Genomic DNA, 26,497 nt, shown 5'->3' on the forward strand with positions numbered 1-26,497 from the left:
CAAAGGAATGGGTGTATGTATCCACAATGCTTCAGTGTATGGATATGTATTGATTTGGTAACTGTTAAATTTTATATTCTATGTAGCATCCATTGAGAGCAGAACTCAGGATAACAGCTGAAGGAAGAAACTTTATTGTGGATGTTGAAAAGAACGAGTAAGTACTTGAAATCTTATTGTCATAAAGAAAGGTATAAATAGTCAGACAGTGCAGTGCTTCAGACTGGATCTCCAAATATTGCTTTGGGGCACAAGTGTAGCCCCTCCCCATAATACTTTGAAGTAGCTGTGACTTCTTCCAGGATCTCAGAGCCCTAATAAGTGTTTTTTTAAAATTCATTAAGCAAAAACATGAATGTCTTTTAGTAAATGTGGTCTGGCTGTATTAAAATTGCAAGCAATAATACATGGTATTTATTACTGTAAAGTAGCTTCAGTATTTGCATATCAAAGCAAAAAAGTGCTATATCAACTTCTCAGCAATGAAAATTAGCATAAATTCTAATGTACTAAATGAAAATTAGCATGAACCTTCATTTGGGTTCTTAAGAAACAAAGAAAGGTAAATATACATGCATTTGGGCAATGAGAGAATAGCATTAAAAACATTTAGTCTAATCCTATTATGAAGTGTGCATCTAGCTGCCAAACTCTCCCTCCACAGAGAGAAATTTTCATCCTGTTTCCTAGTGATTTGGATCTACATCCTAGTATAAACATGACTCTCTGACCATCTGGCCTTAAATTTCCAGCAATATTTCTGAGTTGTATAAAGCAGTACAGGCAAAGCCACTGATGCAGCAGAATTGGAAGAAGCAAAATCATAAGCAAAATTTAGTCATATGGAGGACAATGATATAACCACCAGATATAATGAAAGATAATGATATAAAAGCATCCTGGGAATTAACAGTGCTATTGTCATGCAGGACTTGCTCTCAACAGGCTAGCAAATATATCCTATCTTTACTTCCCCAGTAGGCTCACAATTCATCCAAACGTGCAAACATAGCCATTCAACTTTGTAAGGGATTGAAAGAGACAATGATATGGATTCATAATTTTGTGTACTGTATGCACATAAGTACTTTAAACTTAACCTTGTGTAGATTTGAAGCGTTCTATACATTAGCTATTTAGTTTTTTGCTAGTAGAATTTTTCTTATTTATTTATATCCCACCTTTATTATTTTTTACATACAACTCAAGCACAAATGTATCCATTACACCTTTCCCCTCCTATTTTCCCCACAGCAACACCCTGTGAGGTGACGGGCTGAGACGGACTGACCCAAAGTCACCCAGCTGGCTTTCATGGCTAAGGCAGGAGTTGAACTCACACTCTCCCCCTTTCTAGGCTGCTGCCTTAACTAGTAGACCAAACTGGCTTATTCTAAACAAGAAGTTATTGAACCCCTTGGGCATCACCCAGTTATTCCATTACCACTGATTTTGTAATTTTAAGACACTGAGGTAGGGGAAGAAGGAGATTTTTTTTTAAAAAAAGTGCAGTGGTTGGAACATAGAAAAAAATCCGTAGAGTTTGTATATTAAAGGTAAAAGTAAAGGTTCTCCTGCACATGTGTGCTAGTCGTTTCCGACTCTAGGGGCCGGTGCTTATCTCCATTTCAAAGCCGAAGAGCCAGCGCTTGTCCGAGGACGTCTCCGTGGTCATGTGGCCGGCATGACTAGATGCCAAAGGTGCATGGAACGCTGTTACCTTCCCATCGTAGTGGTCCCTATTTTTCTACTTGCATTTTTACGTGCTTTCAAACTGTTGGCAGAAGTTGGGACGAGTAACAGGCACTCACTTTGTTACGCGGCACTCGGGATTCGACCCGCCAAACTGCCAACCATCTGATTGACAAGCTCAGCGTCCTAACCCACTGAGCCACCGTGTCCCTTACTGAGCCACTGCGTCCCTTGTTTATATATTATGATAGGTTAAAAGTGAGGAGAAGATAGAAAGCCCAGCATCAGGCTAATCAAATATGTAGGCTAGAGACGGGCAGTTTGAGGGTAAATGGCCACATTTAATATTTGTAGAAATGCAGAAATTTAGGGCTTTGATGTGCTTCATAAGTATTGTGCTTATGAAGTCAGCCAACGTTTTCCATTTTATTTCTGGGTCGGTCAAGAGACATTTTGAGGTACTTGCTTTAAAAAAAATCCCCATTAAAGAAAATTGTATTAAACCTTCCTTAAAGTACATGTATTCTGATGGTTAGAGCTGAAATCCTGTGCACAGGGAACAAATCCTGTCGACCACAGAGAAGCTTGTTTAAGTATTAGGAAACAGCAAATAGTTGCAAAATTCTCTTTACCAGCGGATGTGCTTGATTTTAGCATCTGTTCAGAACAGGATCTCAGTTGGTGTGTATCCCATGAAACAGGGACATTTAGGTTCTCTATTTGGAGACCATTCCCAATCTGGCAGCCAGACTGGGAAGTTAAAACCTCTACAGCTAAGGATTTATTATTTATTTTGCTATTAAAAGTGAGCTATGAAATAAGCATTTTTCACGCTTTTTTAAAACTTTGAAGTCATCTGAGTCCAAACCTCATTTGGCTGGGATCCAAAGAATTGGAGCCAGATGGGAAAAGCTCTTAACCTATCATGTAGCCATGAAGCAAAGTCCCTAGTTCAATAATTGGGTTAAACGCCCAGGCCCATGAACCCCTAGCAAGTCCAATTGCTGAGGGTGCTTATACCCAGAGGACAATGCATCATCACCATCAATGAACTTGATAGCTTTTTCAAAATTCCAATGAATATAAAGATTGGCAGTAAAAAGAAGTAGGGACAAAATATGAGGTAGGTCCAGGGCAGAATAGTAGCATTCTGGAAGGAGATTTTGGATTCCACTTTATTTGAGGCTATTTGAAGATATACTGAGCACAGTCTGACTAAGATTAATTTACATTTGCCTTGATATTGCCAGCATTGTGTCAGTACAAAGCACATTTAATTCCACAGGAAGTTACTCTTATTTACATACAATCTCTGAATTGATTCCCAAACACCCGGTGCACTCGGTTTGTTTTTCAAAAATGGGTTGTTGAGATGTTTAAGTTCTGCAGCTGTAAAACAGAAAGCCCAGAGTAGAAGGATATCATGAGAGTATAACATTGGCCATTATTGTCAAAGAGCATCAGATGTTCACAGATGTGTTTCAAAGCATAATTTTCTGGAAGGAAAAAAGAAAGAAAGAAGCCAGTCCTCTGACTGAACTTAAGGAAGTCTTGAAGTTGTGATAAAAACAAATACACTGTTGTAAGTCTGTGTTTAATAAGAATTAATTGCTTTAGGTCAACACTGGCCATCTGCACAGGCCAACTGGGGACAAGTTCAGGAAGGGAAAGAGAGGATATTGGTTTAATAATGGAGGCAGTAGCATCTTCAGGGGGTGGCAAGGGAGGTTAGAGTGATACAAGTGGAATCCTGTGACTTGATGCAAGATTTGTCCCCTTTTTGATGCACATCATTGTGTCCTCCACATATCCCAAAGGGGCAGAATTATAGTTCAATGTTGCTTTTTTCATTGTGACCAAGGCAGCAAGAGATTATAGATGCTACTGAATGGTTGTGATTAATCATTTTAAAAATATTTATTTATTTATTTATTTATTTATTTATTTATTTATTTATTTATTTATTTATACATACATACATACATACATACATACATACATACATACATACATAATTGTATGTTGCCCATTCTAAAAGCCTCTAGGCAGCTAACAGTCAACAGTTCTTTAAAAGCAAACACCTAAATCAAAATACAGAAAGAACATTCATACAAACCAAACAAGCAAACAACAAACAAAAAAGGCAGAAACCACTGACTAGTGTGTTGTAAAACATCCTCTTTCTGACTTATTGGAAGAAGTGAGTTTTAGCAAAATCCCAGACAACCTTTTACTTTTGATAGGCCCAGGAGACAGGAAATAGACCGAATCTGCACTGGGAGGAAGTTTAAAAGAACTGGGGCACTAATGGAAAAAGCCCACCGTTTTCTGACAGCAACGAGGCCTGGAGTTAGTCTGTATGATCTGGTTGTACCAACAGATAAATACAGAAAAAAGCAATCCCTCAGATAAGCAAAACTGGAGCTGGGTAGAGTTTTATACAGGTATCCATAGAAGAGGTTATCGGTAGCTCAGGGTTGAAATGAGGGGTCCTTGATGCTCCCTGAGCTCGGTTGTTGTCTTGCAGCCATTTTATTACCAACCTAGGTAACTTCATCAGGGAGCATCAAGGACTCTTCTTTATACAGGTGACAACCACCACCTTGAATCATACCTGAAAGCCCATTGGCAATGAATGGAGTTCCTAAAGCAGAGAGGAAGTTGAGGAGCACACGTTCATCACTTCCTTTTTCAAGAGGCAACTGGGCTTTCTTGTTTTTCTTTGAAGACGTTTCGCTTCTCATCCAAAGAGCTTCTTCAGCTCTTAGCAACGTCTTCTTCATCCATGACCTGGAGGACTGAGAATCTCCATAGACACATTCAGCACTGTTTCAAGTGCCATATTTTGTAGTAACTGTAGCTTCCAGCTTTCAAGGGCAGCCTTATGTTACTCTTTACACTGTGTGCTGGGGATGATCAAAGCATGACTGACAGAGCCTCCCAGTCAAATAATGGTTGCAGCTGGTGTATCAGATGTAACTGTGCAAAAATCTTCCTAGTCGCATCTGTCACCTATTCCTCAAAGCAGGATTTGTGAGTTTAGGAGAATTCCCAAACTCTGAACCATCTTTGAATCAGGGGACAAAGATGGTGCTTTCCTGGAACATTAGGCCCAAAAACTCAGAGCCAATCTCTCCATTGACAGATTAAGCTTGAGTCTCTTTCTCCCCATTCAGCTCCCATCAGCCTCCAGGCATTGGATCAGCGCTTCTCTCGCATTTGCTTGTTCAGCGTGGAGCTAAGATGTATACAGGAAGTCCTTAGCCTAGGACCATTCAAAGTCATGACAACCTTGGAAAGTGTGTTTTACAGGTGCTTTAAAGCATTTCTGGCCCTCATAAAATGTCATGCCAGCCCATCCACTCCTCCCCCATGACCATATGATGTCCCGCAGCCACATGACCACAATTTGTGACTTTTTTTTGCTAGTTTATTGCAAAAAATATTTGTTTCAGATAATATATTAAAAAATGTGTGATTCACCTAACTACATGATTCAGGTTTAACAACCACATGATTCACTTAATGACTTCTGTATCAAAAACTGGGTCCAGTCAACTTAAGACCAATATGATTTATGAGGGCAACTCAGAAATAAACCTCCGTTTGGTTATCAATGACAGACACTTGCAGATACAGAACTTTTATTATGCACATTAGAAAACTCCAACATTACATTACTTTTCAACATAGTCACCATTCAAATTGAGACACTTGCCATAGCATCTTACAAGGTTTGAAATTCCTTAGTAGTAGTTGCTCAGTGCCAAATCTGGGCTATGGGAGTGTGTGATCAAAAACATCCCAACAGAACTGCTTCAAAAGTTCTTGGGTGCGTCTAGCAGTGTGAGGGCGAGCATTATCCTGCACCAACACCACACCGGAAGTGGTGCCATAGAAAATCCTGCCAGATGTGAAGATGCCAAAGGAGTACTGCTAGTGAAGTTCATGGAGCGTGGTTCGACCATCAGTTCAGAACTCTACTGTGAAACATTACGAAAACTCAGACAAGCCATCCATAACAAGTGTCGGGGTATACTGACTTCTGGTGTGGTGTTGGTTCATGATAATGCTCGCCCGCACACCGCTGGACACACTGAAGAACTTTTGAAGCAGTTCTATTGGGATGTTTTTGATCTCACACACACACACACCTTATAGCCCAAATTTGGTGCTGAGCAGCTACCAGTAAGGAATTTCAAACCTTGTAAGATGTTATGACAAGTGGCTCAATTTGAATGGCGATTATGTCAAAAAGTAATGTAATGTTGTAGTTTTCTAATGTGTATAATAAAAGTTCTGTATCTGCGAGTGTCTGTTTTTGATAACCAAATGGAGGTTTATTTTCGAGTTGCCCTCATAAAACTGAAATTCTAGTCCCAATTGTGGTCGTACACTGAGGACTATCTGTAGCTGAATATCATTCACATATTGAGGATATCACGCACAGTGTTGACAAATGACTTCTCATGGTGGTTCAGATTCCAATAATCTAAACTTGTCTTTCCAATTTACTTCTTTTTTAAAGGAATTTAAGCAAAGAAATCTGTTTTCTGTAAACTGTTTCTAATAAAGAATGGACAATAACCAGAGCCTCAGTTTTGAAAACCCTGGACCAACATATAGTGTTCTCCATGAGGCCACATTGGTTTTATGTATGCCATTAAACTTTCTGTCAAGTTAGTGTTGTGCAGGGCATAAATGCTGCTGCAGCAGTTTGTAAAAGCATAATTCATAGCTTTTAGTGGTGCATGATCCCAGTTGCTCATGATTTATTCAAGAAACCATAGTTTGAAAATGTATGTATGAACTTAGACATTAGTTTGGAAAAATCTTATCATCCACCAAAATTGCTATCCAGTTCACCTAGAACCAGGCTATCCATAATGTAAACCAGCTACAGCAAGTGTTATATCTGTAATGTATGTAAGTTTAAACACTGTTCAATGTAAGAAATACTAGTGACAGCTCCTTTGACAGCTGACAGCCGTACACGTGGTTTCTGTTGACAGCCCCACACACGGCTACAAGTGACAGCTGAATCTGACAGCTGCGCATGCGGTCCGCACGGATTGGAGGAAACCGAAACGGCGGGAAATATCCTAAGGCGGGGATTGGACAGAGACTCACCAGCGTCTCTATATAAGGGGGGTTCACACTTGCTTGTCGTTCCTGTGAGGCAATAAACAGCTGTTTGATTTGAAGCCTGCTGTCCTCGAATCTGTACCGGGAACCCGCCACAATACGCTACAATATCTGCCATATATCATGTGAGATCTATCATCTAAACTATTCTGCATTGTGTTATCTGAATGATATCCAGGAGACTGGGGGAGGTTTGCCAACTTGATCAGGGCAAGAACCCAACTCAGGGAAACAGTGCCTAGGTTCTTACCTCATGCTGAACCATCGTGCATTTGCTTGGAGTTTCAGAAGTTGTGTGAACCCAGCCCGTTGTGGCTTACTCATTTTGTTATGGCTAGCACTATGTGTAAGCCAAGTCAATGTGGAAATGCATGAAGGCAGTCTGAATACTATTCTTCCGCCTGCAAGTTTTGTGAAAGAAGAAAGAAAAAAGACACGGAGGCCATGGCTCTTTGTGTTTCCTGAAGTTTCATTGTGAAGGATGTTTGCCCTGAGATGTGGCATTTTGCCAGAAAAATTCCTGAGTAGCCAAGATGTGATGTAATTAACTCCATGACTAGACCAGCTGGCACAGGAAAAAGTCCTGGCATCCAGCTGTATTCAGAGATCTAATTTTAGAATTACTGTAGTTTGGAGCACAAAACTCCCTCATTGCCAAGCATACTGTACCCTTCCTTGTGTCAGGGCTACTCTGAATGTCCTCCGGAGGTGGACAAATTCGACTGAGCTGTTAATCTTTGTCCATCATTTCCTGCCTTGCGGTTTCCTTTCCCGTGTTTCCTTTAGAGATTGGAAAGGGGAAAGATTGTTTTCCAGTTTGGCTTTGGGTCGGCAGGATAGCAGAACTTTTCTCTGCAGGGATGCCCTCGCATTAACTTTTGCTGATAATTTCCTAGATGCAGGGATACTAATGGAGGCTAATGATTGGATGCCTTGACCCTTTCCTGCAGAGTTTGCAAAGACTATCTGAATGGTCAGAAGAAGAAAGCTGCCACCTGAGAATTTTTAGTTCATCTTCCTCCTGGAATAATGATTTCATTTTCTGGAGGCCAGGCAAGGAAGCTTGTCTATCTAAGTTATCTGTTCCTCATTGCAAAATTTCCTGGGAGGGAAGTATGCTTCCTTCCTTTTCTTCACTGGTGACTTTTTGGCTCTGCAGTTTTACAGTGCAACCCCTTTGAGTGATAATAATTTAAAAGAGGGGGGGGAGGACAGAGAAGCAAGCATTGCTTGAAAAGTTGCATTCTTCACAAATAGGATGATGCTGAAGTAAAGAGGATTGAAATCTCTAGCTTTGGCAGAGCATGTTGAACATCAGCATCTAAAAAGGATGACTTTATCCTCTTTTTAGCTTAGGGGCTGGGTGTGTTAATGAAAGGGTGGCTTTCATTCTTAGCCTCTCAGTGATCCCAGATCAGCAAATATAGGCTGAAAGATGTCAGTGCAAGCAGCTTGTCTAAAAATACAAGCTTGAAACCATAGTATAATAAATTGTGTGGATACAGCAGATAATCCTCACTCATACAGGTGATTATTTGCCTATAGCAAAGAAGCATTGATGTTCAAATCCCACACAAAAAAGGTTCCCCTTGAAATTACATTTTTCAGGAGAGTTGGTTCATAGATTTGACTGCAGGTTAATCAAACGTGAAAACTAAATCTGCAATGATTAAAAGTAAATGTTGTCTTTGATAGATGAATCTTGGTTCTTGGCCATTACCTAAGTCTAGTATTTGGTACTGAATATATGCAGTCATCATTTTGTATTTCATAAATTCCAACACTTCCTTATAGAGATAAGATGGTTTTACAGAACAAAATTCCTCTCTGCCCTTTTAAACAAATACACATGTAAGAAGAGCTGTGCTAGAACAAGACCTACCAGAGAGTTCCATAGAGAATTGTTCAGTATGAAACAAGGATAGGAAACCTGGTACACTCCAATACAGCGCCCCTCAATGCTGGGAATTGTAGTTCATTAGTAACAGGATGAATGTAGGTTTCCCATCTCTGAAAGGTGGCATATTTGTAGCCTTCCAGATGTTAACCAACAGTTTCTACATCCTCAGCCATCCTGACCAAGAATGAAAGATTTCTGGGACATAACTTTTTTAAAAAAATAATTTGTATACAAAAATCAGCAGGTCTCAAACCAGAGGAGGTATCTGGTATGGTATCTCAAGTTCTTCTGGAAGAGACTTTATAACAAGTGCTTGAAACTGCACCCTTGCCTGAAATAAAGGGATTTGTGAAAATAGCCTTGGTCTATTATAGTCTTCATCAGTTCTCCAGAGCTGTTGGGTCTACAACTCTGAAAATGTTTAAGTAGCATGGCCTCTGTCTCTGCTGTCTCAGAATTGCTGACAGTAATAATATAATTTAAAGGACTTTTGAGATTTTCTGTATTTTATGCCAGTTAAGATGTTACTACCACCCATTCTCAATCACTAGGTACTAAAGAGAGTTGCTCAGAGTCGCATTAACGGTGAGATGGGTGAAATGTAAAATTAATAAATAGAGATGTTCATCACTGATGGTAGACTTTAGATTGAGATAAGGAATGGATGACATTTTCGAACTGTCAGAAGTTACAAATCTAGGCATCCCAGACAACATAGTCAATGAAAAGGAATATTGGGAGTTGTGATTCAAGAACAGCTAAAAGCCCACAAATTTCCCAACTGTGTCCTGAATAGTCAGAGATATTGTCAGTGTTATGGATTTGTACAGGATTTTGTTGTCTTTTAATTGTGTTACATCAAATAAAGATCTCACCTTCTTTCATCATGGAAGAAAGAGTCTCAAAAGGCTCTTGTCTTACATAACTGCAAGAAATAGACAATCCTGGGTCAAAAAGCAATGTTAACTTAATATGAACATAGTTGAAACAACATAGTCAAAGCAAGGAAGGTTCTGAAGGAAGTTTCAAAATGTTAAGTAACAGGCATTGGCAAATTTGATAGAAATAGGATTAATCAAGTTACTTCATAGTTTTAATGTCAGATTGATACAATCATTGTTTTAGTGCTTGAATTACTTCAGGCAACGGCTTTTATTCCAGAAGCTTCTGGTTTTCACTGGCCACTATTCATAATCGTTAAATTGAATTATGCTTTGTGACTTGTTTTGGAGGTATAATTTACTCTGCAGATATGGTTCCTCAGTTCAGATACTCTGAACTGGCTACTCTTCCAACAATCTGGTGTTCCTCAGGTCCCCCACTTTCTTCTGTTAAATGTGGGGAAGATGTCTTTGATTTTGTATTGGAATTAGAGTGTAGGATTGGGAATGGTAGAAGATTATTCTGCTGAAGTATATCTACAGCACGTAAACAAGCTCATCTTGTTTATTTCCTGTATGTTGGACATTAGTATGTAGACAATGAAGATTATGAACTTTGCCTAATCAGTATTGTTCCTGAGTTTTCACTGAGTAGTGCAATCACATGTACTATTCCCAGATTAATCTCAATTAAGATATGAATAACATTGAAACCATAGTTGAAAATTATTGAGGTAAAAGAGTTAATCCACCCTATCCCGAAACCTAGAAGAATAGCCTTGGAAGTATGGAAAGCTGAGTCAACCTTGAGCCCATCAGGATCAAACTCCAGACTGTGGGCAGAGTTAGCCTGCAATACTGCATTCTAACCACCAGCGCAGTGGTTAGAAAATTAGTCTTAGGTATGTTTATCCGTTCTGATGAGGTTTTCCCTTGTGTAAGAGATGATGAACTCAGTAGAACAGTTTTGCAACAAAGAAACTGTGTGTCTCTATACTGGCATACTGGCATTTTGTACCCAAAATTTCCATCTGCCTCATTCATAAACTATTTGCATCCCTTCTCTTCACATTGTGTTAATGGCGTTAATGCCACAAAATAGAAACCCCCTTCACTGCAGGCGCCTTCGTTGCTCCATCCCCTACTCTGAAGATGGAGGCTTTGCTCAGAACAATGGTGTCATTGACACAGTGGAGCATAGCCAAAAATGTGCTGAATAGGGCTGGAAGGGAAATTCAGCCTTTAAAACATCTGTATGTTGTGGCTACAGGCCAGGTTCTTGCTCATTCTCTGGATGGGGCTCTGCTCCTGAGATTTCTACTGTAATGAAAAGTGGCAACAGCTGTCTGCTTTCAGCCAACATCTGTATTTTAGCAGAAAGGATGCTAACTCTGCAGGCCACAGTTAAGCTATATTCACCACACAGTGTATTCTTTCAGTGAAAAAAGAATGCAAACTTTTGATCCTAATAATCCTAAACATGCAAACTTAGAAGTTAAGTCCTACTGAAATTAATTGCGCTTACTTGAGAATAAACAGGTCTGAGCCCAAACTTTATATAATTCAGTTATTTTACCCTCTATTTGTTCTTTTACCTGGCGTTTTATTTTTCTCCCTATGTTTTTTCAGATGCACGTCCAGCTAAACAAAGCAGCTGCAGCAGCTGGAGATAAAGTCAGCCATTGCTATTTTCTATGATTGCAGCACTTCAAAAAACAAATATAAAATTTACCTTATCACTTTGAACAGTGATAAGGGGAAAAAAAGGAAGTGGTTCATTTTGTTTCAGGAAAATAGTGTAAACTATCACATATAGACCACATTGATCTTAGTTCCTCCAAACTCATTAGCCACATATTCATAAGGTTTGCCATTACATACATTTTTGTGGTAAGATAACAAGGAAATGGATGACTTTGAATAAATAGGTACATCAGATTTTATCATGTTCTTCAGGGAATAAAGACCACAGTAGCCATCATCATATTGAAATAATTAGTCATTCATCTCTCTATGGAGATTCTCAGTCATCCAGATCATGGTTCCAGTGAGGTCTTTAGTGGACTTTTTTACATCCACAGTCAAGAACCATTGTTGAAGAGCAAATTTTAAAGTTACTAAGTATGCTCAGTCCCAATGACCTTGGTAGATATCTATAGGTTTGCATTGCTCATTTATTTCCACACTAGCTAAGAATTGTTAGTATTGTATCCCTAGCACCAGGTTGAGAAAAGCTAACATAAGCCTTACATTATAGAATAATTACTGACCCTGTTGCTAGAGAATCAGCTTAGTGTAGTTCATGAAGTTATTTTGTGTAGTGGATTAGAAATTGGAATAGTTTAAATTCTAATTCTGCCTTAGTCATGGAAGTTAGGTTAATGTAGGCATTCTCTCTCTCTCTCTCTCTCTCTCTCTCTCTCTCTCTCTCTCTCTCTCTCTCTCTCTCTCTCTCTCTGCCTTAGGAAGAAGGTAGTAGTAAACTACTATCAAAAATGTTGCTAAGAAAACTTGGACTTGTCAATTTAATTGGTAGACTGATTTAAAGGTACATTCACAAATATACATTTTCTTTGTTAGCATTAAACATTGGTTTGTATATCTAAGATTCTGCATCTTGGTGGGCATCTACCACCCAGCTCATAATGACCCTGGATCAGTGGTGGGATTCAAATATGTGAGCAACTGGTTCTCTGTGTGGATGCCATTTCCGGAAGTCCATTCTGGGCCTGGGTAACAAAAAATTAGTTACTGGTTCTGCCAAAGTGTTGCGAACCGGCTGAATCCCGTCACTGCCCTGGATGGCTTCCAGTTGTCAATGAGAACTCAGTAATGGGACAGGAAACAGACACCTTTTAAAGTATAAGTTTAGTAATGAAATGAACATGTAGTGCAGCAAAATGATCTTTTTCAAGGTCCATCCATTTTTTATGTGTTCAGATTGTCTGCAGGCTGTGAGCCAAATGAGCTCAGAGGTAATGATAATGATGAGCATGGATAGAGATAGAGCACTAAGCAGTAAGCCCTTTCTATCATTAAAGTAACAGCTTCCTGATGACCCCAAGTAATTAGAGGGGGAGGCTGGAAAGGAAGGACAGTAAAGTAACCAGGATACCCGAGAAGAAATACAAAGATGATGGGCAGAAAGTAGGGTGGCAATGGCTCAGTGACAGAGTAGTTATGGTGACATGGGAGATGGAGGATCCCCTTAATTCAGAAATAACATTTGAGTCCCTTGCCTTTTTTCTTATTGCAACCAGTGTCTATGCAGCTTCTTTCATCTACTAGATTTTCCTACTGAATTCTGACATCTAGTAAGCAGATCTGTGTTGTATAACAAGAATTTTGGAATTACTTTTAGTATTATAGAGGTATATTAGTTACTAATAGTGTCTTCTGATAATTTTACTAGGGAAACAAATGTTGAATGGGTCAACCAAATGTTGAATGGGTCTGCTATAGGATTTGGGAAGTTATTACTCCACCTCCAGCTTTTATTAGATTTACTTATTAGATTTATTCTATAATTGATAAAAGGATAGTACTATAGAAGTGGAAATGTGTTCTAAATTATTTCTCAAAAGTTACTTTAGAGGGGAAAAAGGTCAGCTTTTTAGTTGTTAAACTGACAGTAGTAAGACAAGAAGAGACTAGAGCTAAGTATTAAACTTTACCCTTTTCATATTTTAAAATATTGTACATAATGTTTTACTTTGGAGTTTCATACAGACCTGATAAAAGTGTATTCCTATGTAAGGTACATGGCATTTCTGACAGAGATGAGATATTGATTAAACTCAACTTGTACAGATGGTATTACTGTCTAAAAAGTTGGTTATCCTAAATTCTAGTTTTAGGATTTAAGGAGCCCCTGATGAATCCTTTATTTGCAGAAAGCAAGGCATACAAACTGAAAATTCTTTCTCTGAGATTACATTTTAATTTAATAAATATCTAGCCAAAAGGAAAATGGTAACAATATTAAAGTGGTTGTCTCTCATCTGGGAACAGTTTTAGTCATCTTGATAGCATCCCAAAATCTGTTTTGACTATTGTTAATGTTAAATTTGTGTTACTAGATAGAAATCAGATGTGCAGTTTTGTTTGTTCCTTGTAAATAATCCCAATATTTCCTGTTTCTTTTACAGTCTAAAGAATGGCATCATAGGCTAGAGAACAATAAAGGGAAATGAAGGGATAGAAAGACAATATAAGGAATATATAAACAGTATTAATTGTATATATAGTGCTCTTAATAGCATCACACTGTTGAGGTACAATTCAGCCATTCTCATTTGTTTGAGACCTGAAAGTTGGAAGAGAGCAAAGATATTCAAATAAGATTCAATTATGGGTATATATAGAAAATGTAGCATATTTGCATACACTTGAATAAGCAGCTATGTGGGTAATAGATAAGCAGGTTCTGAACCCTGAACAAATGTAGATCATTGAGACTCAGACATAATAATAAAGTTTAACTGCATTTAGTTTCACTACTCCACAAAGCAATCTTGACTCAACCATTCTGGCCACTCTTTGCTAATTGCTAATGTCGTTTTCCAGACAAGAAATGGCAAAGAAAATGATTGATTTTTGAAGATGCATGCTGTCCAGACCCTTGGTATCATAGGATGTATAACTGAGCTTATTTTGCAGTTTTGTTTGTGGCTGTTTTGGTTAACCATAGTCTGAAGATGCAACATTAACAAAGAGCAAGGGAAAAGCAAAATTAGATTTGTTAGAGTCTTACAACGAGAGGATAAAAGCTTCCATGACTGATCCATTAACCTGAAGTTTTTCCAGAGCACATTTGGTGTACAAAATACTTAAGTTTCTCTTATCTTTTCTATGAATTCATGAGGTGAAGAATCACCAACCTATGGAAGGCTAATGACATGAACAATCATATGTTTATAGAATTATGAATGGTACAAAAGGAGTGAAGAGAGAAAGACATTTTTCTTTCCATCTCATATTGCATTATGCAGATTGTTGAAATGTCAGATTGGCCACAGGAAATCAGATGTCCAGCACAGTTTTAAGAAGACTATTTTTTCACCTGCTAAATTGGTTTTACTTCATTTTGCCATTTTTCTTGACACATAATGTTGACATTTATTAATCATTGTCACAACTTTAATCTAATTTTTTCATGAGTCTGATTGGTCACTTTTGCTAAATGTTAGAACTCGTTACTGAGGACATAGTTACAAGATTTCATTGAATATTTATTGAATATTCAAATAATATTAATATTATTTTTTTTTCCTCCACCCCATCCTTCTCTGTTTCTTTATTTTTGTTGGTAGGGATCTCTTTGCACCAGATTACACTGAAACTCATTATACTAAAACTGGAACAGCCCAAACTATCTCCTTGAACAAAACAGTGAGTATCAAATGTAATTTGATGAGACAAATCCATTTGAACACAAACCTGGTTCCAACTTTGATAGGCTTTACACAGAACAAGTCTTGATTGCACCCTGAAAAAATGATTTGGAGGCACAAAAAATTGAAAAAAAAATCAAGCGAACAGTTTCAAATATACTCTGTTTCAAAGCTGGGGAAGTAAATAAGGAAACATTCATTGGTCTTTTGCTTTTTTCCAGATGAGTTCATTGCTAAGTGTAATGATGTTTATTTATTTATTTATTTATTTAGTTATATTTATATACCGCCCTATTCCCTGAGGACTCAGGGCGGTTTACAGGGAATTAAAAATCCAAAATACAAAAATTAAGAACAAATTAAAAAGTATTAAATTAACCCTGTAGTCAGTTAAAAAACCCCAAATTAAAAATTCTTCCTCAGTCTGGGCCCGAGAGCTGAAAAAGCCAGGTCTTCAGGCCCCGGCGGAATGATCGGAGGTCGGGGGCAGTCCTCAGCTCCACCGGCAGCTGGTTCCAGAGGGCAGGCGCTCCCACTGAGAAGGCCCTATCCCTGGGTGTCACCCGCCGGCAATCTCTCACCGGCGGAACCCTGAGCAGACCCTCCCTGTGGGAGCGCACTGGGCGAAGGGCGTTTGATGCCGGCAGCAAGTGTTCCCTCAAATATCCCGGACCCAGGCCATGTAGGGCTTTATAGGTGATAACCAGCACCTTGAATGTAATATGGAAGTAGTGATTGAATAAGAATCTGATGGGGGATTTTTGATAGTGGCTGCTACAGTTTTCATTTCTTCACTGAGTTATCTTTCTTTGAGTAAATATGATAAGCCACTGTATTTTTTTTATTTCTTCACTGCTCAGAGTAATTTTGGAGTAGTATTTAACATTGAAACTTCAACAATAAATAAATACAATTCAGATGAGACAGAATACTTAAAACAGCCAAAATAGAAATAAGTTCTATTCCTTTTCCAAACTGTGATTTTATTTTAAAAAGTAAAACTTGCAATTTGCTACATCCCACATTAGCAATTTAACAACTATTGTTTCACAGAATCCGCTGAAATGTTGAGTGAAATTGTTAAGTGCAATGATGAAGAGCACCGCAGAGGACTGCTGTTACAGCTGCAGTGATCCATAACTACGTAGAATTAGCTTGCAATTTGGGTGTGGCCCTTGAAATTCCATACAAAATTGGCAATGAACTACATTGGTGTCTCTAGTGCAGTGCTGTCTTGCAATGATATGCTGATGGCCCCCTGAACTATAGTGCCAACCCCCCCACTCCAAAACACTAGAACTATGCAGCTGAACTAATATAAAGCCGTGCTATAATGTGCATTCTTTCTGATTGCCATGTTTTGACCTCTCAACTTGCACTTTCTACTTGTGTATTGTCTTTTTATGCTCTAGCCCAGGCATTGCAAACTCGCGACGTCACATGATGTTGCGCGACGTATTGTGACTTTTCCCCCATTGCCGGCAATGGGGTGAGCATGGTTTGGGCATGATGCATCTGGCCCGCAGGCCAGCAGTTTGACATGCCTGCTAGCCCATGCCCTACATATATCCTATCCCTTGCTTTTTTTCTGCAGAGGACTCTTCCTGTTATAAAACTAAAAAGATTGGCTATAATCTTTTCTTTTGCCTCAATAGCAAAGCACCATATGTGAAAATCCCAGATTCCAAATTTGTGTGTTGTTTCTACCTGGATGTAGTCCAGGAGCTGACCTCTCAACTTCTGCCTTCTGCTAAGTGGGATCTGAAAGCTTGTTATCCTCTCAAGGCCTTCCAAAACTAACTTATGCCAGTTGGCTCTTGTCCAGCCGGACCTCTCTTATAAATTAACTGACTGGGGAAAATGTAGACTGTCTAGCAGCACTTCAGATAGGTTTACAAATAAGCGTACATAATGACACCTTTCTTCTTCTCTTTACTGTAGTTTTCTAAAAGAGGCTGATTGTGCAAAATTGTAATGGCTGTTGGGTTGCGGATTTTTTTCTCCCATTTGCTAGTTTTCATAATGGAATTCTATGTAGTATAGTTTTATCATTTTGCAATATGTTGTGGTTTTTCATAAGAAGAAAACTGTAAAATACTAGCTACCCCAGAAGTCAGTAAACATGTTCAGGATACAGTATTTGCAATTCAGGGTTGAAATGAAGGGTGCTTGGTGCTGTCTGAGCTCATCCATAACATAATTTCTGGCATTGTCCAAACCTTTTGCTAAGCCATGTTCGATTTAAATGTTGTTTATTGGATAACTACAATTGCTGGGGTTTATCAAGACAAAATTAACTGTAACTGTATTATGGTTTAGACCAATCTGGGACACCCAGCCATTATGGACAATTCAGCTATAAGTTTTTATTTTACTAGGGGTGAGTAGAAGGAAAGATTGAAAAGCCTTCCAATCTCCAGAGGGTTAAATAAGCCATAATAGGGTCACTTTTATGCCTTTCATGCCTACTTTTCATGTAACATTGACGTAGATCCCTACCAAAGGAGCGGGGAAAGATAAACGAATCTGCAGAATGAGATTACTTGCTCTTGACACTTCCTTTCACCCTCTCAGGATAATTGCTTTTACCATGGAAGAGTGAGGGCCATTCGTGAATCAAGTGTAGTGCTCAGCACATGCAGAGGTCTACGGTGAGTTTCCAGCTCTTTCATGCGTTCTCTGTCTACAAAGTAACATTTGCACAATCTCATAATTTGCTGTTAAAATATAGAGTGATGACCAAAGGACTTTAAAAATACTAGATGAATCAGGGGTCTTCAAACTTGGCCCTTTTATGACTTGTGGACTTCAACTCCCAGAATTCTTCAGCCAGCGTCTACAAGTCATAAAAGGGCCAAGTTTGAAGACCCCTGAGATAAATGAATAGCTAAATAATGATGGACAAATGAGAGCTTTTCTCTGCATGAAGCTCTGCTATTAAACCAATATTTCTGAGGATGATCTCAGAAGGAGTCAGTAAGCTTTATTTCTACTCTTCCTTCCAAATACCACAAGATAGGGAGGGGCTGCTTTTGGCAACAGGACTGCTGCTGCTGCTGCTCCCTTTCCTTCTCCTCCTCCATCATCACCAACAACAACACTAGGGACTACACTGAGATGATCGCATTCGGGGGTGGGGGGTACTGATACACTCATTTGTTTTAAGAAACTTGACTTTAAAAAAGAAGTATCCAGCTACACCTATTTTACTACTTTGTAAAAAAAAGCTGCTTCAGAGTTTTGCAGCAATTTTTTGTAAACTAATTTTAAGAGGCTTCAAGGGCCATAAAAAAAGAAGATAGAGACTAGCTTCACATAACTCACAAGTTGGAAGTTAGTTATCCTTGCTGTAAAAACAAATATGAATTTGTATCTCCATTTTCTGGGGATCTATAGAGTCTTCCTGTTTGGCTTATTTGGAATAAGATAATTAACTGTCTATCCCAGGGGTAGGCAACCTTGGCTCTTTTATGACTTGTGGACTTCACCTTCCAGAATTCCTGAGCCAGCATGGCTCAGCTTGGAAACCTCTCCCTTTCCCCTCAGCATGGCTGGCTCAGGAATTCTGGGAGTTGAAGTCCACAAGTCGTAAAAGAGCCAAGGTTGCCTACCCCTGGTCTAGCCCGGTATTATCCATCTTAACTGATAGCAGGTCTGAAGAATTTGGGGTAAGTGGGTTCTTTTTCCAAGCATCCCTGGAGACATCAGGGATGAAATCTGGAATTTCTGTATACAAAGCAGGTCTCTTCAAAAACAGTACAAATAATCCCCAGTTCTCACAAATGCCAGGATCTTTCCATTTTCATTCATTCTTTCCTTTCTGCTTCTTTAGCCCGATACTATTTATCTCAGAACAGTTTTCTGAATTTTATTTTGGTCTTGTGCAGAGAAGAGCAACAAAGATGATTAGAGGTCTGGAGGCTAAAACATATAAGGAAGGGCTGCTGGAATTGGGTATGTCTATTCTAATGAAAAGAAGGACGAGGGGTGACATGATAGCAGTGTTCCAATATCTCAGGGGCTGCCACAAAGAAGAGGGAGTCAAGCTATTCTCCAAAGTGCCCGAAGGCAAGACAAGAAGCAACGGATGGAAACTAATCAAGGAGAGAAGCAACCTAGAACTAAGGAAAAATTTTCTGACAGTTAGAACAATTAACCAGTGGAACAACCTGCTTCCAGAAGCTGTGAATGCTCCAACACTGGAAGTTTTTAAGAAGAGACTGGACAGCCATTTGTCTGAAATGGTATAGGGTTTCCTGCCTGAGCAGGGGGTTGGACTAGATGACCTCCAAGGTCCCTTCCAACTTTACTATTATGATTATGAGTAATATTTGTAGCAATCTTGCAAACATCTGATCCTTACTATAGTATGAAGTTCTCACTTAGTAATGGGATTTTGTAAAATCCTTGGATAGCAATGAGCCTTTGCTGTTGATTAACATATGCTAATTCTAGAGTGCACTTAAGAAATTAAACACATTGTTTTTATAAACAGGACTTGGTTTCCTTTTGGTCACTTCAGGGCCTATTGAAAGCTGGGCTTCTGTCCAGTTAGGAAATAGCTTTGGCCATTTTTTTCAAATCCTCCATAGCCTCAAGCCAAACTTAATGTAAACAAATTGTCTGGGTTTATAAACAAAATAAAGTCTGCCTTTTATCGCTGATACACAAGGCCTGCACAAAATAGAAAGCATCACAGGTACAAGGTGAGTCACTTTGATCCATCCCTCCTTTTTCAGGTGTTTTGGCCCTGGCTTCAAAATTTCCAACCAAAATTGTAGTTCATTGTTGTTAATTTTTTGATTGACTGTACAACTGTTCCATATACTGGCCATTCTTTACATTGTTCTAATATCAAAATAATTTGGGATTCCTGGTAAAAAACTGAAGCTAAAGTTTTGCATATATTTTTAGCTCTTATGGGAAAATAAAGCACAACTAGGAAAGGGACTGACCACAATTATTTCTTGCTTTGTAAATTGGTTTTCATTAAAAACCCATTTGGAACTCAGTAATTAATTCTGAATTATAGCATTTATAACAAATATAACAAATATAACTTAATATTTAAATAAAGCAGTTCTATATGTGTTTACCTGAAACTTAATATTAGCTTTTCTGTAGAAAACAGGAGTAGGCTGTGAAAACAGCAATATTGACTAAAACTCATTCCACATATATGAAAACATGCCAGGCAATAGTGCTATTAGCTGTTGATCACACTCTTATTTTTTATTTATTTATTTATCTATTCCCATAGCTACTTACCTTACAGACATGACTATGTGGTGTAACATAAATAACTGTAAATGAATAACATTAAAAATATTCCATATTTTTAAAAAAGCAATATTATTAAAAGACTATTTACTGGCAGAAAAACATCTGACTAAAGAGAGAATTTGGTTTTTCAGAGGCTGATCTCCATAATAGTTTGCAATAGTCTTCAGTGACTTAGAAAGTTTTCCTTCCAGAAAAGACTGTTGAACTTAAAAAAAAAGAGACACTACTAATTAATTTGTTTATTTATTCCTTTGTTTCAATCAATTTATATGGTTGCCCATCTTACAGTAGTGACTTTGACATAAAGTTAAAACTCTATTTTAAAAGAACAACTAATAACAATAGCAGTAAATTGACATAGACTGGTTAGGTTGCTTAGACCTCTGTATTTTAAAGGCCTTTCAATTTTATCATGAAGCCTTTCTACTTCCATTACTAATTTTACTTTAAGATTCTTTTGTTCTCTTTGTTTTATTGTAATATATTCAATATTAGTCTCCTTATAGCCATTTAATAAAGTGGAATGGTCTTTTGGGGGTCTTAGAAATAACCATGTCTTTTCTTTGTTGAATTCAAAATTTAAAATTCAGGATTTTATTAAAAGTCCTGGTTAGCTTTGGAAATCAAGAATAAAATGGGCTTAGCAACTTTTCAACATTACTAAATGTCACTCGTGTAAATACCAAGTGTGAACTACATCTTACTAAATTCTGCTGTTGTTCTTTTTCTTTGTTTTAGCTGATTTGCCTTCCCTGCCTTCTGATGGTTTGTTGAATTGTTTTTCAGTGGCCTTATACTTATAAGCAACAACATCAGTTACGTCTTAGAACCTCTTCCTGATAGTCAGGAGCAGCACTTAATCTACAGGTCTGAGCATCTCAAAGTTCCTCATGGAAGTTGTGGAAATGAGCATTTGGAATCAAAGGTGACAGATTGGCTTGCAGAGTTGACGGGCCGAACTGAAACACGTCACCACAGGGTATGTCTGAGTTTTGCCTCTTATCTTACAGGGTGTAGCAACATCAGAGTGAGGGGAGGGGGGAGTGGGAGGGAGTGAGGAAAAAAATAAATGTTGCTTTTTCCCAGCTTTCAAATTGCTCTACATGGGCTATTTCAACAATCATTCAATCACCGGCAGTTAGAAAAAATAGGCTAGTTTATTATCCCAATGCTAATGGATAGAAAGCTGAAGCTGAAAAATACAGCTAGTCCTTGCTTGTTGACCACTCCTTAGCGACCTTTTGAAGTTGCAACAGTACTTGAGCTAGTAATCAGTCATGTGATTACCAATTGTGACCTTCCCTGCCAGCCTCCCATAAGCAAAATCCAAGGGGAAGCTGGCAGGGAAAGTTACAAGTCTTTCAAGTAAATCTATTCTCTCCCCCCCCCCTTCCTCAGGACTCAAAATCATTCATGCACACCACACCACTGCAACCACTGCTGCTGCAACAACCCATACATCCTTCTCCACCTGGTAGCAGCCGGCCCCAGGCCTTAAATCACTTGCATGCACTTTTTCAAATTTTTATTTAATCTTATTTTAATTCTATTTTAACTCTTATTTTGTCTTTTAACTTTGCCCTGTAAACCACCCTGAGTCCTTCGGGAATAGGGCGGTATATAAAAAGAAACAAACAAACAAACAAACAAACAAACAAACAAGCTTTCACACACTCCCCCTGCTTGGCAGCAGCCACCAACACCCTCCCCCCCCTACACACACATACAAATGTTTCATCTCTTTGTTGGCAAACAATTGAGCAGCGAAGAACCAATTCATTTCTGATGTCCTTATAATATTTTCATTGCTTCGTAAGTTGCCATTTTCTATCCTGAAAGTTCCAGTAACATCTGTGGGAGATGAGGTAATCATTCTGGCATTGTTTATTTATTAAGAAGGTATATTCTTAAATAAAAATAAATAAATAAATAAACAAGCCCAATGGTTTTTCTAAAGTAGAATTCAGTCAGTTCAGAAGGCTAGAAATATTTTCTAGTGTTTGTATACTTAGTGACTTAAATAAATCATAATTTAAATCTTGTGATAAAGTAATAGGAACTAATATTTATAGGAGAATGGTTCAGTGAGTATTCTGGACTAAGGCTTAATGTATTGATAATAAAATAAAATGCAAATGATTTGTAATTATATATCTCTGTGTGTGGCTGATAACTAGAGTAGGACTGAAATGAAGGGTAGACATGAATTATCATCTATAAAAGAGCAATTCCTATATATAGCTTAAAATGTAGTTTGCTTGAGAGAAACCATTGATGCTTATTATGAACAGTTGCTCCTCTAATGTATGACTGGTCATTATTTCTCTTAAAATGAAAATATGTACAGAAGTTTATTGTTTGACCAAAACAAACCCCAAGCATATATGTATATCTATATGTATATGTATATGTATTGTGTTTCTGCCATAGGTGAAGAGGGATGATCAACAATCAATGAAATATGTGGAGCTTCTATTAGTAGCTGATTATGCAGAAGTAAGAAAGTCTCTTATTATATCTGATTAGTGGTGAACCCAGGGCAGATAAGAGCCTATCTACACATAACATGGACAAATCAGTGATTCAAAGTCCCAGTTATGTTATGTTAAGAGTGGTTATGGGGAAATCCTAGTATCAGTTTTGTGAGAAATACTTTTGATTGCATACTGCCAAAGGTTAAGAGGCAATTCTGCCATGTGCCCAGTCAGTCTAGAACTCCATCTACGAGGATATGATTGTTTCTGAGTAGCCTGCCTTTAATTGTTGATCCTTAGTGTACTGAGGAGCTCTGGGAATGAAGCAGCTGAAAAGGCACCCAGAATACTGAAGGCACAAAATAAAGAAAAATATAATTAACACAGATACAACACAGTAAGAATGGTGCAACGTCAGGACAGATTTATTGTGTCTGAGGATTTATCCATGGCAATGTTTAAGGTAACCTGCATTCTCTTTGATCTGGGCATGTGAGAAGATTTCCTACTAGGCCACTGTGGCTGATTTTCAAAACATTTGTAGACAAAATCCCTCAGAGGTAAGTAACACTGATACAATGAGCTAGCTGAGATGATATTTTATAATGTAATCTGGGATTCCTTGGAGTTTGTAGATTGTGCAATAGTAGCAGGGTTCTCGGCAAATGAACTCTGCCATCTGCACATTGGACCACACCTTTTGATGGTTTTAAGCTTTAGCTAAAAATTTAAAAATTTAAGAGGAGGCAAGTGTTTCTTTGATTGCAGCGCTTACCTGTTTAGTTGAGTTCATTCTTTGTCTTCCACCAGTGGCACTCTAGATATCTCTTAATCCATTTAATCTCTCTTCATTCTTACATATATCATGGATAACACCAAGTTCCCCAGGTCAGGAGAGACCACTTGGACACAATCTTGTCTAAACCTCACTCACTTCCCTATTCCAGATGGCGACTAGGGACTTGGCAGGACTAGGCAGCTGATCTCATAACCTCCTTGCTCAGGAGAAGATCATAGCTACCAAACTGTGATCTGACAATGACAGAGGGAACAAACAAAGGATTGCTAATTCCAGATCACAAAGATACCACTCCTTCAAGAACACCAAATTGGGTGTATGATCATTATTCCTAGCTGTGTCCTGGAAGAATAGATGGGTCCAATAGATAGAGATGTAAAACCATTCTGCCTTAATGTGTCTGGAATCTGTTTCTAATCAATTTCTGGAAGTATCTAGTATCATTCCCAATAGGACATTAGATCATTCATGAATTTTTAATTATAATTCCTTTTCCTTCTGCCCTGTTCTTTTCAAAGACAGAACTTCTGCTGACATAATATTTCTGGGGTAATTTGATTGTCTCACCGGCTATTTACTTGACTTATTATTTTCCCTACTTTTAATTTATACTTGATATAAAGAAGTATATATTCCCAGCCATGGTGACAGCCACATTCATAGTCACAGCACGTATCCATACATCATGCACCTGAGTCTTCAAGTATGTCACTCAAAATTTGCCAAGTATAAAATGCATAATATTATACCCAATAATTTTTTATTCAATTATCTTAGAGTGAATAAACCATCTTGTCTTACTCATGAATTATAGCTAAAATTGTGCAGATCCTGCTGAGCTATGGCTATAATATATTCTTAGTGAAATGAGCAAAAGTGTCATTTCATTTTTCTTTCCCTCCACAGAGAAGGTTTGTGTATGTATATGTGTGTGTGCGTGTCTGTGTGTATGAGAGAGAACGAACAATAAAGGAGATTCTTGAGATTCCAAATATTTCCTTTCCATTTTTCCTTATATAAATTAATGCACTTAATTAAATTCTGTTTCCTAAAACAGAAATGGGCAAGTTCTTCATAATACAGTAAACTCCCAAAAATGAATAAATAAATATCTTACATCATGCTTTATTAAAGAAAAAGTTTATAAAGCCCACTTAAACCCATGGATTGGAGGGGATGACAAGGGAGATGCAGTTTTCTAGATATTCTTCCAATTAACTCTCATTATCTCCATGAATTATGCCCAACATAGCAAATTACAGAAATGTATATTCATACATTCAGGAAGGATGAGTTGCCATAAGGCTAAATGAAGGTAATGCAACCAACTGACCATGAGGAAAAAAGGATTAAAAATATTGTTTCCTAAAACACTAGCTTTTGTTCCCAAAGATCCAAATGCTTCTGAAGTCTGTGCCTAATACAGTGCTTTAACTGTTGTAGGTAAAGAATGGAACAAATGGGAAGCAAAGTTTCCCAGATTTCTCTGTTGGCTTTGGTAGTTGGGATGCCATTAATATGTTATTGTTAAGCACTTAGCAATATCAATAGCCCTTAGACTTATATACACTTCATAGTGCTTTACAGCTCTCTCTAAGCAGTTTACAGACTCAGCATATTGCCCCCAACAATCTGGGTGCTCATTTTACCAACCTCGGAAGGATGGAAGGCTGAGTTAGCCTTGAGCTGGTCAGAATTGAACTCTTGGCAGTGGGCAGAGTTATCCTGCAATACTGCATTCTAACCACTTAGGTGGTGTCTACTTGGTTTCTTGCTGTGCATCTCTATCATGCCCAATCTTGTTTCCTATTAATACAATACAGAGTTTGTTGCCCCTTGTGGGCTATGCTTCAAAAGAGATAGGTCAATTCCAGGTTTCTGATATTCTAGTGAAGTGAGTGCTGTAAACATCTTCAAGACTTCGAGTACCCATTTTATTCAAAAGTCCTACCACCTACCTATCCCCAGTTAAAAATTTCAACCCATATTTGCCCTGTCCATTATGTGTCAAGTTTCAAAGCAAGGTTTTGCTGATGTGACAAATATTGCTTCTCAGCTTGCCAAGGAACTTGGGGGGAGGGAAGAGGTGTGGAATGCAGACTTCAAGGATTAAGAAGCCAGACTGTGAGACTCAAGGACATTACACCAGGTGTCTGGCCAGACCTAGAGATACTTTCTCATAACAATATTTTTCCACTTGATTGGGCAAAGTGACTTGGCCCAGAGGGAAGAGGAAGAATTCAATGCTTTTATTATATGGGTTTGGGAGGGGTCTTGCCAGAGCTGGTTTTGTTTTCATTAGTGCCAAACTGATGTACTCAATAAAGTTTTACACTGAGAGATTGGAATGTCTCGAAGGTGTTTGCTTGTTTGGGTTCATCAGTTGGAACCTTGACATTATGGGCTGCTGCTACTTACATATAGCCTGCAGGCCGTACTTTTTGCAAATGTGATGGAAACACTATTTAAATTTCATATGACCAAAAACATTAAAACAGTGAAGGAGAACACATTGAATAAACATGTGTACACTTTACATTATTTATTTGGAGTCAGTGTTTCATTTAAACATGAGAATAGAAGCTAGGGAAAAGAAACTTCATTAGTCATGATGATCTTAACTCAAAACTTGGTTTATAATATCCATGGGATTGACTTAGATTTCAAATCCTGGCAGCTAGGGCTGTAACAGGAGCTGAACATAGTATATTGTCTACAGTTAGAAATGGCAGCACCTTATTCATTGTATTTATGAAAATGTATATTGTAACATAATTTTGACTGATTTTTTGGCAGTTCAGCAGCACTGATTGTGGCTGAATTTCTTTTTCTATTTCAGTTTCAGAAAAATAAATATGATCTTCAAGCAACCAAGAAAAAACTACTGGAAGCTGCCAATTATGTAGATAAAGTAAGACCAGATATATGTT

The 26,497-nt window shown here is 38.2% G+C and overlaps 1 protein-coding gene across 1 annotated transcript in view; it reads left to right on the top strand.

Annotated features, from left to right (window-relative positions):
* ADAM19 (ADAM metallopeptidase domain 19) overlaps nucleotides 1-26,497 on the top strand; it is a 69,808-nt gene that overhangs the window by 17,829 nt on the left and 25,482 nt on the right. The window contains exons 3-8 of the mRNA XM_083353566.1: nucleotides 87-157; nucleotides 14,931-15,009; nucleotides 17,586-17,662; nucleotides 21,081-21,273; nucleotides 22,725-22,790; nucleotides 26,407-26,478. Of these exons, the coding sequence (XP_083209692.1) occupies nucleotides 87-157; nucleotides 14,931-15,009; nucleotides 17,586-17,662; nucleotides 21,081-21,273; nucleotides 22,725-22,790; nucleotides 26,407-26,478 (558 nt within the window). The remainder of the gene's footprint in view (nucleotides 1-86; nucleotides 158-14,930; nucleotides 15,010-17,585; nucleotides 17,663-21,080; nucleotides 21,274-22,724; nucleotides 22,791-26,406; nucleotides 26,479-26,497) is intronic.

This window comes from Vipera ursinii, assembly GCF_947247035.1.
Source record: "Vipera ursinii genome assembly, chromosome: 2".
In the NCBI taxonomy this organism is placed as follows: domain Eukaryota; kingdom Metazoa; phylum Chordata; class Lepidosauria; order Squamata; family Viperidae; genus Vipera; species Vipera ursinii.